The sequence below is a fragment of the Electrona antarctica genome, assembly GCF_951216825.1.
Source record: "Electrona antarctica genome assembly, chromosome: 20".
Taxonomy (NCBI): Eukaryota; Metazoa; Chordata; class Actinopteri; order Myctophiformes; family Myctophidae; genus Electrona; species Electrona antarctica.
Window position 1 is genome coordinate 10532830 of NC_136801.1, and position 14819 is coordinate 10547648.

Below are 14819 nucleotides of genomic sequence, written 5' to 3' on the forward strand. Positions count from 1 at the left end.
AGGAAAGTGGTCACTCAGTTCACCCGGGTGTGATTTCATTACGTCAGACATTACGTCAGACCACAGCTGATCATGCTATATAAAACCTTACACCACTCAGTTCACACAGGTGTGATTTTTTACCATAACCATCAACCATAGTGTTTTATCTGTAAAGGTATAACAAGATTGGAATTAAAGTAGTTTCGCCATTTATTTTTTTATCTTGACTAATTGCTGAAATTGAAGGTCTACTTGTAGAACCATTATTTCGTTGTTACTTCATAACCATAACATTTTAAGTAAACCGATATTTCACTTTCAAATATAATATACATATTATTTTTTATAAAAATTAAATGAAAAAGTAATAGAAAAATTCTCCCGGCCTATTCATACTCCAGTTTTAGATGATAAGGTGACCACAGAAACTGTGCTTAGTAAAAACAGTGTGTTCGGGTGAGCGATGAGTCGCTTTTCACCGCGACCATGTTACCTAAAACTGGAGGCCTTTAGAAGGATATTGTAATGCATGAGGGGGGGCGTGATTTTTCATTTATTACTACAACTTAAAGGCAGTGCTGTGCACTGGTTTATGATATTAGTTGAACTTGATGCAGAAACTATACAAACCTGGTCCAGTAAATAGTAGTTTCAGCTGTTCTTCATACTTCACTCAATTTAAAAACTCATATATTGTTCAATGTTGAGTCAATCGTTGAGTCAAGCGTTAATAAACATTACAGATTAGGAGACGGGCAAAACATTCCTCTCTTATGACTAACTCTGAGAGTTATAAATGTTAGGTAACACCAACTGAAATGACCTTGTTGAAGTGGGGACTGCAATATTTTGGGGTGGAAACCGAGTAGCATTCATTCACCCTTCATCAAAGCCGTAATAAAAGACGATTAATGGGCATTGAATACTCATCATGTCTCATTCCCATTCTGGGCGGGAACCCCTTTTGGTGTTTTAAACATTATGTTATAATTTAGCTATTGAAAAATAGCAGATCTACAAGCTCATAGCGCGCCACCGAGTGGCGCGCTATGAACCTGTAGGTCTGCTATTTTTGAAAAATCGTAAAAATGCGGCACAAATCTTTGAATAGGTATATATTCTTTCAGAGCGAACATTTTTTTTAATTTCGACGTCAGGCCTAAATGGGTTAAATGCATTGAAATGTATACATTTTTGTTACAAAAACCAGTGCCACGCCATTCTTCCGCTTGGCCAGTTAGAGGCGGTTTGTGTCAGGAGGACACAGACACATTGCAGCAGGCAGCCGTTTTCCTGGCTCACACTGTGAGCTTGCGGGGCTGCTGTGAAGTGCGGTGTGAAAACAAGCAGATAACAATGTGTGTATGATCTGTCTAATGCCACTCACAGGCTCTATGGGATAAATTCAATTAGTGTGAAAGTACCTGATGAACTCAGCCACATCTGGTCCTTGTGTTTGTCTGGCCTTTTCTCATTTCCTTAAATGGACAGGCCCCGTGGCTGATGAATGAGCAACGTATTGACCACTCCGTGGGCCCATATTTCTCCTCCAAAGATGGAAACCTGATGGGGAAATGCAGATCAGGTTGACTAATTGAGCAGAATAATTGAGCCGCGGTGAAAGGAAAGTGAGCTGGTGAATGGCTCTTTTAGCTGCCGTGGCAGTTTTCCATAGGCTAAACGGTCCAAACCCCAAGTTTAATGCAAAACAAACGTCTGCTTAATGGATCCAGCCAGGCAGGTGGACGGGCAGCTCACAGTTGAGTTAATTAAAAGTGTGTATTAGTGTAGGATGGTGAAGGGAGGATTGAGCCTTCTTTAATGGCCTGCCTGTAAGCGGGCGGCAGAAAGGTGAACAGGGTCTTGACTAAGTAGTCCTGTGCGTGGCCTATACAATCGTGGTCAAGAAGAGTGGGTAACAATTCTGTAATGACGGATGAGCAAGATTTTGCATCCTTTAGGCATCAGTGAAGACATTTTATTTTGTGTTTAACGCTATAGCAAAAAGGAGTAAAACAAACCTGCGTTGCATTGTCTGTACTTGGTGCGTTCTTGTTTTTGATTCACACCAAATCTCTTTGACAAAAATAACAGATCTACAAGTTCACAACACGTTGCGACGCATTGTCCTCAGAATAGAGATGCTGGTGTCGTTGAAGTGGTTAACACTCCCAACGCGGATCGCGTATCAATACGTTATCAATTAATCAAACGTCGGGTGCGGATCACGTATCAATACGTTTCAATCACTTTTTTATAGCATACTTTCATTCATCTTTTTACCCACCCGGACAATGAAGAACCATCGCCCTATCATTGCTGCTTATTCCCGCTCACGTGATCAGAAAAAAAAACAAAAAACCCCCCCCCCCCTCCCCTCCCCTCCTGAAAACAGGAGGGCGGGCCGCTTTACGTGTAGAAGCCAGTGTAAGCGCCCATGCCGATGTGTGAAAACCTCGCCTCACCAGGCTTTCCACCTCGGCTCGGACATTTGCAACACACATGGACAGATGCATGTTTCCTTCTTCATACTGTAGCGACCAAACGATCCCCGAGCCTACAATACTACGAACTAACCACAGTATCGAGGGGCCCGCTACGACAAGACAGTGTTCCGTTGGTGGATCACGTATCGCCATGCAGAGCCGTCATAATCGGAGATCGCTCAGACGTGTGATTGTAACGCTTTTTTATTCATTATAATTGTAGTGATAAGACCGCAATGAACGCGTCGGGGACGTAATCGACCCGGGTGTAATGTATAACGAACTTTTCCGCGACCTAAACCGTGGTGTTGTCATCTGTGGAAGTCATTTTTTCCTTCTCGTCGACATCACAGCCGGGTGACGCTTTTTTCCCCCTCCATCGCCCCCAAGCTGCATGCCCATAGCCTGGCTTGGCCAGCCTCATAGCGGGGATTCACTGAAGATTCTTCCCCGGAGGAAACATCAGTGAACCCTCGCTATGAGTCTGGCCGTGCCAGGCTAGCATGCCCAGGCATGTTCCCCTACACTAGCTTGAAAAACAAAATCAGCTGATGACAACGCGTCTCGCCGTTATACTATAGTTCTGAACCGAACGGTGGAATGGGACTTTTTATAGCCGTACGGATCAAGACTTTTGCTGCCCAATGTGCCCATGACCCCCCCCCCCCAATGTTACTGCGATCAAAACAATGAAAGCAGTGAGATAGATTAGGCGAGGCGGCAATCATCATCAAAAAGAAAGCATAGTTATGAAGGTTTATAGTCAGACATTGACAGGCAGATATAACAATAAACACAATAAATATGCTATACATCCTATACATCGAATGAAAGCCCTGAATGTGTACTTTTACGAGGAAAAGAGTAAACATTGATCCCATGTACAGTTTGTCATAAATTGGATACTGGGTGGATGCACATTGCGCCCACCAGATATAACTGCAGAGAAGACATGGACCCGAACTCAATATTCACAAAATAAGGCCTATAGCGACATATAAATACTATATACCGTATGAAACAGAAGACTCTCTGCTTTCATAAGAAAAAAACTTCTACTGTAGTAATAATAAAAATCACACCCATGTGAAGTGAGTGGTGCAACTCTGACAGAGTTGCACCACTCACTTCACATGGGTGTGATTTTTATTATTACTACAGTAGAAGTTTTTTTCTTATGAAAGCAGAGAGTCTTCTGTTTCATACGGTATATAGTATTTATATGTCGCTATAGGCCTTATTTTGTGAATATTGAGGAGTTCACGTCCATGTCTTCTCTGAAGTTATCTGGTGGGCACAAGCTGCATTCAATAACCAATTACTGTCTAACTGTACATGGGATCAATGTTTACTCTTTTCCTCGTAAAAGTACACATTCAGGGCTTTCATTCGGTGTATAGGATGTATAGGATATTTATTGGGTTCAATTTTATATCTGCCTGTCAATGTCTCTGACTTTAAACCATCCATAACTCTGCTCGCTGTTCAAGATAACCACTTCCAGGCAAATGCAGGTGTTGCAAAAAGGTCAATATCTCCAGAATGGAACATGGTAAAATCAAAATGTATTTTTTTAATTGAAGTGGACAAGTTCAGCTTTCTTTTGATGTAGGCGTGTGATTCTCGCTATAAGAGAACATTTTACTGTGGGCCCCCGAACAAGGCCTTTGTGCAATGTTAAATGGCAGCAACATCCAAATAGGCCTGTTGAGATCTTCCAGCAATCAAAGTGTTAAGAAACAGTTTTTTGAAGCACAGAGTTGCAAACCTTTGTATCAAATTTAAATTGTAAGACCGGTTCTGTGTAGAATATTACATTCACAGTTCAAGTGTGAAATGCTGGGCCTGGAGCAAAGTGTCATGATCAATATGAATTTGCCGTGTTGTGTTTTGTCACGGAGACCGATATGAGCACAGGGCTTTAGCCTGGTTGAACTTTAAACATGGCTGTTGGATCAGCTGCGAAAAACATTGGATAGCTTTTCTAGACCACTTTTTGTCTTCAAGACAGAGAACAGTTTGATCAAAGACTTCATTCTACAATGACACACAAGAAGTGTCCTGCCTAACAATTATGACTGGAGAGAAATTACATGTTCAAAAGCATCTAAAATATGTTGTGTTTTGTTTGTTTTGTAGTTGGGATGGAGCCCCCGCAGCTCTCTGTGTCTGAGGAGAGACACCTGGCCATCCTGACAGAGCTCCCCTTCGTGGTTCCATTCGAGGAGCGAGTCAAGGTACCACACCCATGCTCACTTAACCCATTCTGACCTGAGATCAGATTGTCTTCTACATCCTGACAGTTTTCTGAAAAAGCTATGTTTCTATGTCAGTCGTTCTTCGATTTTTCAAAAATAGCAGACTTACAAGCTCATAGCGCGCCACTCGGTGGCGCGCTATGAGCTTGTAGATCTGCTATTTTTCAATAGCTAAAGCATTCCCGCCCAAAATGGGATAAACAACAATAGAGCTGCTGAAACTATCCATTATTTTCTTACCAATCATTCTGTCAAATACTTTCTCAATGAATAGAATTATAATCAATCGATCATCTTATGCTGCGCAGCAGAGCAGCGTTGTGCACAAAATGTGAAAATACCAGATGTCCAAGCTAGCTCACTAAGACACAATTGAATTTCTTTAATGACAGGTCTGTCTGTCATGGTGACAGTTCAACATGTGGCACATCAGCTTGTGCTCATTGCTAGGGCTGATAATGGTGTATCACCCTGTCAGTCCTTTTATCAGTCCCCTCACCCAGGGCAAGTAAAGACTGAATGTGTGATAACATTGAATACACAATTCCATCAGAAAAATATCCTATGCCGAGCCTCCTCTTAAATATTGAATTAATTTAGACAATTTGTATCAGAAGATCTGCCCAGGTACTTCAAACTAATTCATGATGTTTTTTTTTTTTTCCTTATTGGTCTGTTTGTTTTAGCTCAAATTTGATTTGATTTGAATAATTTTCCGTGGTAGTTTTACTATTGACCCAGCCTCGGGGCTTCACACTTCTCCCGTAGATCTTCCAGAGATTGATCTACGCAGACAAACAGGACGTGCAGGGCGACGGCCCGTTCCTAGACTGCATCAACGTGACCATCCGACGGAACTACATCTATGAAGACGCCTATGACAAGCTCTCTCCAGAAAACGGTACCAGCACCAGTGGTGGAAAGTAATTAAGTACATTTACTCAAGTACTGTACTACTCAAGTACAAATTTGAGGGATTTTTACTCTACTGGAGTAATTTAAAATGTCAGTACTTTTTCCTCTACATTTGGCAAATATTATACTTTTAACTTTTTACAATTATTTAAAAACTTTAGTTACTTTGTACATGCCAATCCATCCCTATATACTCTGGCAATTTTCAAAAGATTTTTATACATTTGAACCTGTGGCACCACACTTCCGAGATCCGTGCTCATCTCAATCGCTCCATGGCATCACGGAAAGGGAAACTGCAAAAGCTGGGTTTTAAACGCAGAAGTAAATCAGTGACGCATCACAGCCACAAAGCACAGGCATACAGTGCTTCCGCATACGTAACGGTCTATGACTTGGCCAACCGAACCGCGGACAAAGCTGTGCTCGCACAAACTATGCTCTTCTCATTTGTATGCATAGATGAGTATTTTTGCTTTTGGTACTTTAAGTACAGTTTTATGCCAATACTTTTACTCAAGTAAATTTTGCATAGAGGACCTTTTCTTTTAGGAGTATTTCTACATTGTGGTATTAATGCTTTTACTTAACCCATTTTGGGCGGGAACCCCTTTTGGTGTTAGCATTATGTTATGCTTTAGCTATTGAAAAATAGCAGATCTACAAGCTCATAGCATGCCACCGAGTGGCGCGCTACAAGCTTGTAGGTCTGCTATTTTTTTTAAATCGAAGAAATCGAAGAACGACTACCTATCGAATCGAAGTAACCACTGACCAGCACCTCTTACTGTAGATGTAAAACATAAAGCTTTAGTACTGTCATTTAATTTCTGTGCTCGCTTCTCAATCATTTTTCAATATGGACGTGAGCTAGAATTGTTGTTGTTGTTTTACCATGGAAGCCATGGGAGCCATGGTTATATCCTCCGAGAGCAGAGTAAGCGTCGCCACAGTGTATTTTAACACAGCTGTTGAAAGTCTCTTTGCGTCCTATAAAATCACAATGCCGGGGTTCAAGGCTCCGGATAACATTAAAGTTGAAGGTGAGCGCACTCGTCATTCAGACTATTGAATTTCGGTAAAGCATAATTGTGATTCTGATTATTCTAATGGATCACATAAAAGCAGGGAATCAATTATTTTAAGTCACCTCTTTTTGTGTTTGAATTTGAAAGGGCACTTTTGTGGGGGCAGCATGATTAAAAAGAGTAGCAAGAGGGCTTGAAGACGTGATCTATATCATTTATGTGTCTATAAGTTATAGCTGCCGTGATTTACCGCCACACATTAATTACGCTGAAACGTGACCTTTTTATATGGTTTGATTTGAATATTCTGTGGATTGAGGGGAATGCTTTCTTACAAGATGTATCTGCTCAAAATGGAAATGACAGGTCGCTGTCCTTTTTATTTATCTTAAGATCTTTCACTTTCTGTAAGCAAAATCATCTTAAACGATTTGCTACATTGAATCTCACACGGAAGACACTCCTGAGGAAGTATGATGTATGTATCTGTTTCTGTATAGGTAAGTACCTGTGTAGGTAAAGCATTGAGGCAGAATTCTAGTAACAACAGGTATAAAATGGTGTTAAAATGGCTTACAACCTATGAAAACATTGTCGTATAGTTGATGGCCAGATAGGAGAATACACATAAATAGAAAGGGGCGTATGCCATATATCTCCGCCAGGCAGGGTTGCCAAGCCAGGCAGGCAGGGTTGCCAAGCCAGGGAGGGCTGCGTAGGTTGTGGGGAGTTGCATCATGATCCACGGAATCAAAGGAAAGAACGCTTTGATTGTACAACCTATGGGTCAAGAGGCATAGGCCAAAACGTAACGCAACCTTGTATAGAGGGTATGCGCATGCATAAAGTCAATGGGAAATCGAGTGTCAAATCGAGTGGCAAAGTGAGTTTAATGTCGTTTAACGTTGTTTAATGCAATCAGATAGGACCTTTCCGTTTGGATGTATGGGCTGTCAAGGCCAGAAAGGTGTTTTTTTGGCACTCTGTAGGCATTCCCGCATAACTTCCGGGTATGATGATGATGTCACGCGCATACCCTCTATAGCGCCAGGGTGTTTTTGGTGGCCTATTGGTAGTGCACTAAATGTTTGACACTGATTGGTCCAGTGGTTTTAAATTTGTTTTGATTAGCTTCAGACTCACCCACAAACACGCACTTTTCAGGCCGCGATCCCCCCAAAATAATCATATTTGGACTCGGATTGGGGACCCCCCACCCTGGCAAGCACTTGGAATGTAGTAGTTGAGGCATTCAATTTTGTATGACTCTGTTCCGTATATAAATATTGTGAAATTAGCCGATCTATAAGATCACAACACCTCGCATTGTGAGCTTGTAGATCTGCTATTTTCAGAATGTTTGCCTCTTTTCTTATGTTATTTGACAATTAGGCCAATGTTTAGTTTGATTTGTTGATTACTTTTGATGCAGTAATGGTCTTTTTTTCGAGGTATTAAAAAGGTCTTACAAGTCTTAACATTGTCACTTCACAGGCCTTCTGGCCTGGTGGAGCTGATAATTACCGATACTACACCATCATTGGGCTCTGTGTATAGCTGTTATTCAGGAGGTCCTCGGTAATAGCCAGGAACTAGACACATTTAAATGATTGAGGACTCGATGGAAAACTACGGAATTAAGAAGGTTAATGCCGGGCATAATTTCTCCTCAGCACAAACTTTGCCAGGATGTTTTGTCAGCTCATCAAAAAATACTGTAAATTGCAGTGGAGAATCCGGCGGCGTGTTTTTAGAACCTGAGATCACGCTGCTCAGGATTGGCACAGTGATTCTCAGGCAGTCAGACTCAACTTTATAATTTTAACAGTATTTCTTTGACAGAATGGAGGATGACCGTAAGACCTGTCTTGTTCACACAAAGCTACACTATCAGTGAAAAATGTCCTACTTTTTGCCCATGTGTAGGACATTCTGCTAGCCTGGGTTCCAGCCTGATTCGCTAGCGTTCCACGGATCTGAAAATGTCACTGTCTGGACAGAGGCTGCTTGACTTGCATTTCATAACGTCAACTGCTACGTAGCCACGTTGTTGCTGATACGTCATCAGCCAGCCAGTGTTGTTTTTGTCGGCAAATTTTGATTTTAGTTTTAGTCGTAGTCTCTTGAATAGTTTTCATTTAGTTTCAGTCACGTTTTAGTCACCTGGAATGTCTTAGTGTTAGTCTAGTTTTAATTGACTAAATGTCATAAGATTTTAGTCGACTAAATCTACAGGTTATTTAGTCGACTAAAATGTATTTTGTTGGGCCTTGATGCCATCGTAATGGCTGTTTTTACATTTGCTGAAAATAGCCGATCTACAAGCTCACAACGCGTTGCGCTGCGAGCTTGTAGATCTGCTATTTTCAGCATGCAACCAAGTGTAAAATGACTTATACTGGATCTCTTGTCCACTTGTTCCTTTCCTAACATTTTAAAAAAAATAGCGCTGTTCGAGACTTGAGAGTAAAAACCTACAATAAAAAGTAAACGATTCATAAATAGTACACCGTCAGATTCAGTAGTACGGCTGTGTGGGGTTAGTGAATGATAAGGGGACGTTGCAGGACAACAGCAGTAGCTGTGTGCCTGTGTGGGGTGAGTTTAGTGAATGATAAGGGGACGTTGCAGGACAACAGCAGTAGCTGTGTGGGGTGAGTTTAGTGAATGATAAGGGGACGTTGCAGGACAACAGCAGTTGCTGTGTGGGGTGAGTTTAGTGAATGATAAGGGGACGTTGCAGGACAACAGCAGTAGCTGTGTGGGGTGAGTTTAGTGAATGATAAGGGGACGTTGCAGGACAACAGCAGTTGCTGTGTGGGGTGAGTTTAGTGAATGATAAGGGGACGTTGCAGGACAACAGCAGTAGCTGTGTGGGGTGAGTTTAGTGAATGATAAGGGGACGTTGCAGGACAACAGCAGTTGCTGTGTGGGGTGAGTTTAGTGAATGATAAGGGGACGTTGCAGGACAACAGCAGTAGCTGTGTGCCTGTGTGGGGTGAGTTTAGTGAATGATAAGGGGACGTTGCAGGACAACAGCAGTAGCTGTGTGGGGTGAGTTTAGTGAATGATAAGGGGACGTTGCAGGACAACAGGAGTAGCTGTGTGGGGTGAGTTTAGTGAATGATAAGGGGACATTATTATGTGTATTTATTTGACATGGACATAACAATCACATTGGACAGACCAGATGCATTGCTTAAATGTTCTAGCTCTAAAAACAAATACAGGGATTAAAATGCATGAATCAGACAACATAATCAGAACAATAAACCAGTCAGACTCTGTTAATGGTAAATACATGGTGCCTTTATCCAAGGAACTTTAAAATGATTGTGCATCCCAAGGCACCCACCTGCTCATCGGGAGCAATTAGGGCTTAACAAGTGGGACCAGAGACGAGGGCGTGGCTGCGCGGCACTGAGTGGGACATTTGAGGATGATACACAGAGCACAAATCTGTACACACCATCTCTGGAGTCATGCATGAGTCAGATTTTCTTTTCTTTTTTAATGTTATTTTTTTGTGGCTTTCGCCTTTATTTTATATATTTTATGGAGGGGCAGACAGTAGGCGGGGAGAGAGATGGGGGTAAGACATGCAGTAAAGGCCGTCGGGATCGGGAGTCGAACCCGCGGCACACTGCCAGACTGGATTACCAGCCAAGATGCCTGGACCACTGAGCCATGGCCCAGGCCCTGCATGAGTCAGATTTGTTCCCCGGTTATGACTGACTTCAAAGGTCTGCCCTACCCAGAGGCCTATGCCGGCCCCTCGGTAGGTAGCCCGACCTGACTTTTCTAGGCCTACCTTGAGCCATGTATTTGAGGTCAATTAGTGAGATGCCACCCCTGACTCATGCCCGGACATACAGACACACACAGATTCCGTAAAATGTAATACAGATAGATAATGGTCAATTGGGCTCTGGTCGGACTGAAACCTCGCCCCACAGATCACAGCTATGTCTTAGATGACTGATGTCACAGTTGGAGCCAAACCATTCTCATGTGGATCCTGAGATCCAAATACGTGTGAACAGGGACCAATATTTGACATGTATTCACTGTGCTTTTACATCCTCGACTCCAGAGACAGACCTGAAGAAGAGGATTCGAGTGCACCTGCTGAACGCTCACGGTCTGGACGAGGCGGGGATAGACGGCGGTGGAATCTTCCGGGAGTTCCTCAATGAGCTGCTCAAGTCGGGCTTCAACCCCAACCAGGGCTTCTTCAAGACCACCAACGACAGCCTGCTCTACCCCAACCCCGCCGCAGAGACCTTGATTGGCGACTCCTATACACGGCACTACTACTTCCTGGGCAGGATCCTAGGAAAGGTAAGACCTACAGGTCTTTCTTTTTGGTCCACCAGCTGTAATAATTAGGGATGCACCGAGAGGGAAATTCTTGGCCGAAACCGAATATAGGAAACAGTTGGCCGAATACCGAATATCTGAATATGATTAATATTATATATCTTGTTTCCTACCATTGCTGTCATGGCCGTACCTTAAAGCTACCTGATTTATGGCAAAAGAAATGGTTATGGCAAAACTTAACTTAAATAATAATCACTATTATGGGTCCATAAAACATTTATTCAGCTCTTTTGAATGCATTAATTGCATACACTATTCGGTGATATATTTTCTGCCTATTCGGGCCGAAACCGAATAGGCCGAAAATGCATTTTTAGCCATTTTCTGCCGAATATTTTCTGCGGCCGAATATTCGGTGCATCACTAGTAATAATACATATATACTGTATGTCTACCAGATACTTTCACAATTTTTGGGGCTGAAATTTGATTATATTTACCATTTGGACCCTAACGTTCCCTATGCTGGGTATGCATAATAGGCAAACATTTTGTGAAAATAGTTGAGCATTCAGCAATAAATAGCACATTTAGAAGCTCACAAAGCATAGGCTGGTTATATAAAGAGATTTGGTGTAGAGCAGGGGTCTGCAAACTTTTTGTTGTTTTTATTTTATAGTCAACTGTACCATATCGACTCAACATTAAGTTGAATTATGACTCCACATCATCAGATTTTGATTGTCCATAAATATAACCTTTTCCCCCCTTTTGATATATTGTCTTTCACATCAGGACATTGTAATGATCATTAGACATTAGAGCAATAACCCACCCAATCTCCCAGACTCGGAATGATAATTGAATGTAGAATTATGTGCAGGATGTAATTTGCAGACAGATTAATAATTTAATTGACTACATAAAAAAAACCCAAAAATTTAAACCAAAACTCCTCTCTCTCAAACCACGCCACAGTGCCGGACAGCGCTTACCCTCCTCCCCTGTGCCATTGTCGGCCCCTGCGCCTTCGGTTGCCTACCCCTGGTGTAGAGGGAATGAAGGAGGGGACAAACAGACCCCTGGGGTCCTCAGTCAATGAAGTATATTGGGTCTTAAGTGGTTAAGCAAGTCACTGTGGCCATCCAACTCAGGCTTTCTGTGTGTCACGACTCACGGGGTAGCAAAGAGAGTGTATAAAAAAAACGATAGGCTTGGCCAGAGGCTGCATTGATTTATTGGTCAATAGATGAATTTGGATCAGTCTGTCGCTGCAGTGAATATGCATGGCTACACTGTGCATTACAGTCAATGTTGAGGCTGCCCTCTGGCAGTGTCCATGGAAATTGAGCAGTTGGCTGTCCTTTAGAAATAGCAAGAAGCCTTTGGTGATTGTTCAAGAAACTGACAATGTTTATGAAGATTGCAGCCCTTTTGTGGTTTCCCCAAACAGGTAAGTACTGCAGTGCAAAGGCAAACAAGCTTGAACCTGTGCCTCGTACAAGGACCAGCACTTGTTAATTAGCCCATTGCGTAATCTGTTGATGGCATTGTTTTTCTGTCACCTCCCTTCCCTTGATGGCACTATTTATTAGAGCCTAATGTTTTTAAATCTTCCTTAATGCATGTGCTGGTGATTGTTTATCGGGATGCCTTTCCCCAGCGGGGGGGGGGGGGGGTCATCTCAGCCAGAGGAAGAATTACCTCATGACAAGTGGTCGCCTCTCAATTAGGCCTTCCATTAGCCGATGATTCTTGCCTCTTGTTTGTGTAGTGATTGCATTTGGCCGGCATTAAATCAGCTAGGCCGTGCAGACAGGACGATAAATAAGCGGTCAAAGCATGTGGTAATAGCGTTTTGATCTGTTTTACAGTCCGGTGCATCTAAGTCTCTCACTCGGCCCTGAGATGGTCAGGGTCTACTTATCAGAGCGCCATAACTCCTCCCTCTTTCTGTATGTTCCACCAACGGTGAGAAATGACCAGTCAGTGGCCAACAAGAGCCCACCCCACCCTCCCACTGCCTCAACTATGCTCTCTGCGGCTAATGGTTCAGGCAATTAGGGGGGGAAATTAATTTGAATTTGACTTTCAATTAACCCTACCTTAACCCATTTAGGCCTGACGTCGAAATAAAAAAAACGTTCGCTCTGAAAGAATATATATTCAAAGATTTGTGCCGCATTTTTACGATTTAAAAAAAATAGCAGACCTACAAGCTCGTAGCGCGCCACTCGGTGAGCTTGTAGATCTGCTATTTTTCAATAGCTAAAGTATAACATAATGCTTAGTTAAAACACAAAAAGGGTTCCCGCCCAGAATGGGTTAAGTTCCCTTTTCTCCATAAATATGGCCGTTTGAGTGGCCATTTGAGAGGTGTATTGATATTTGTTTAGTGCCGTTATGGCCTGGATAAAAGGCAACCGTTTATATAGATTGGGATTGCATCACCAGGCGAAGCGGCGTGCGCGGCGAGCGCTTGGCGACTCGGGGGACGCCGGGGGGAGATTAATATCGTTAATTAATGTCCGAGGCGTGCCATTGTTACGGGGGTGATGTATTACAGGCAGGGAGTGGCTTGTCTGAGGGGTACTCACTGAAATGGGATTGAAATCAGAATAGAGGCTGGACATCATCCCTCTTCCCCGCTTGTCCGCCCAGCTGACATACAGCTAGATTTAGTCCACAAAACAGTGGGACCATCCCACGTGAAAACATAACGTCTTCTGTTTGTGATGCACTTGCTCGTGAGTTATGTGTGGACATTTTCTTAACATATTTTAACCCATTCTGGGCGGGAACCCCTTTTGGTGTTAGCATTATGCTATGCTTTAGCTATTGAAAAATGGCAGATCTACAAGCTCATAGCGCGCCACTCGGTGGCGCGCTACGAGCTTGTAGATCTGCTATTTTTGAAAAATCGACTGACATAGAAACATAGCTTTTTCAGAAAACTGTCAGGATGTAGAAGATTTTTTTAGAAAATCTCATTTTCTCATTTTTAGAATCTGATCTCAGGTCAAAATGGGTTAACCAACAGCTCCAGAATGTCCCCTCAACCCTTCATGTAATATATATGACATTTAGCGGACAGTTTCGTTCTGTTTATGCCTCGTGCCTGTGCCATTTGTACAAAGCCTCCAACCCCATCAGCCTCAACCTTTCCATCCAGGTGAACACAGTTTAGGGTCCCCTCCCCTCCTAACCATTGTGTCTCTGTTACTCGTTGATCTTGCGTGACCGAGAGTTCCCTTCAGACATGTTTGGGGTTAGAGCCCCTTGATTGATAGTGATGCGTTTGAAATTCATTATAATTTTATTGATTCTTAATGTTGTAAATTAAGGAATTTATTTGGCAGCTAACAGAATGCACCTGCAATGTTGCTGGCGTTGATTCCACCTGATGGCGTCGCGATCTGCTTTAATTGCGTTGCCACTGCACTCACTTATATTAACCCATTTTGACCTGAGATCAGATTCTAAAAATGTCTTTGAATCGTTCTTTGATTTTTCAAAAATATCAGACCTACAAGCTCGTAGCGCGCCACTCGGTGGCGCGCTATGAGCTTGTAGATCTGCTATTTTTCAATAGCTAAAGCATAACATAAGCATAACATAATGCTAACACCAAAAGGGGTTCCTTCGACTGAGGTCGATTTAAAAAAAGGCTTCTAAATCCTGACATTTTTCTGAAAAACCCATGTTTCTATGTCAGTGGTGCTCAACCTTTTTCATATCAAGGATCCCCAGAATTATCTCTATTGGGCCACGGACCCCCATCTCAAAATATGTAGTTCCAGGGACCCCCCAGAAGCCAATATTTTAGT

At 42.6% G+C, this 14819-nt stretch overlaps 1 protein-coding gene across 2 annotated transcripts in view; it reads left to right on the plus strand.

Annotated features, from left to right (window-relative positions):
- ube3c (ubiquitin protein ligase E3C) overlaps window positions 1-14819 on the plus strand; it is a 49843-nt gene that overhangs the window by 23532 nt on the left and 11492 nt on the right. For both annotated transcript variants that reach the window (XM_079489007.1, XM_079489006.1), the window contains exons 17-19: window positions 4608-4705; window positions 5495-5627; window positions 10763-11010. In XM_079489007.1, the coding sequence (XP_079345133.1) occupies window positions 4608-4705; window positions 5495-5627; window positions 10763-11010 (479 nt within the window). The remainder of the gene's footprint in view (window positions 1-4607; window positions 4706-5494; window positions 5628-10762; window positions 11011-14819) is intronic.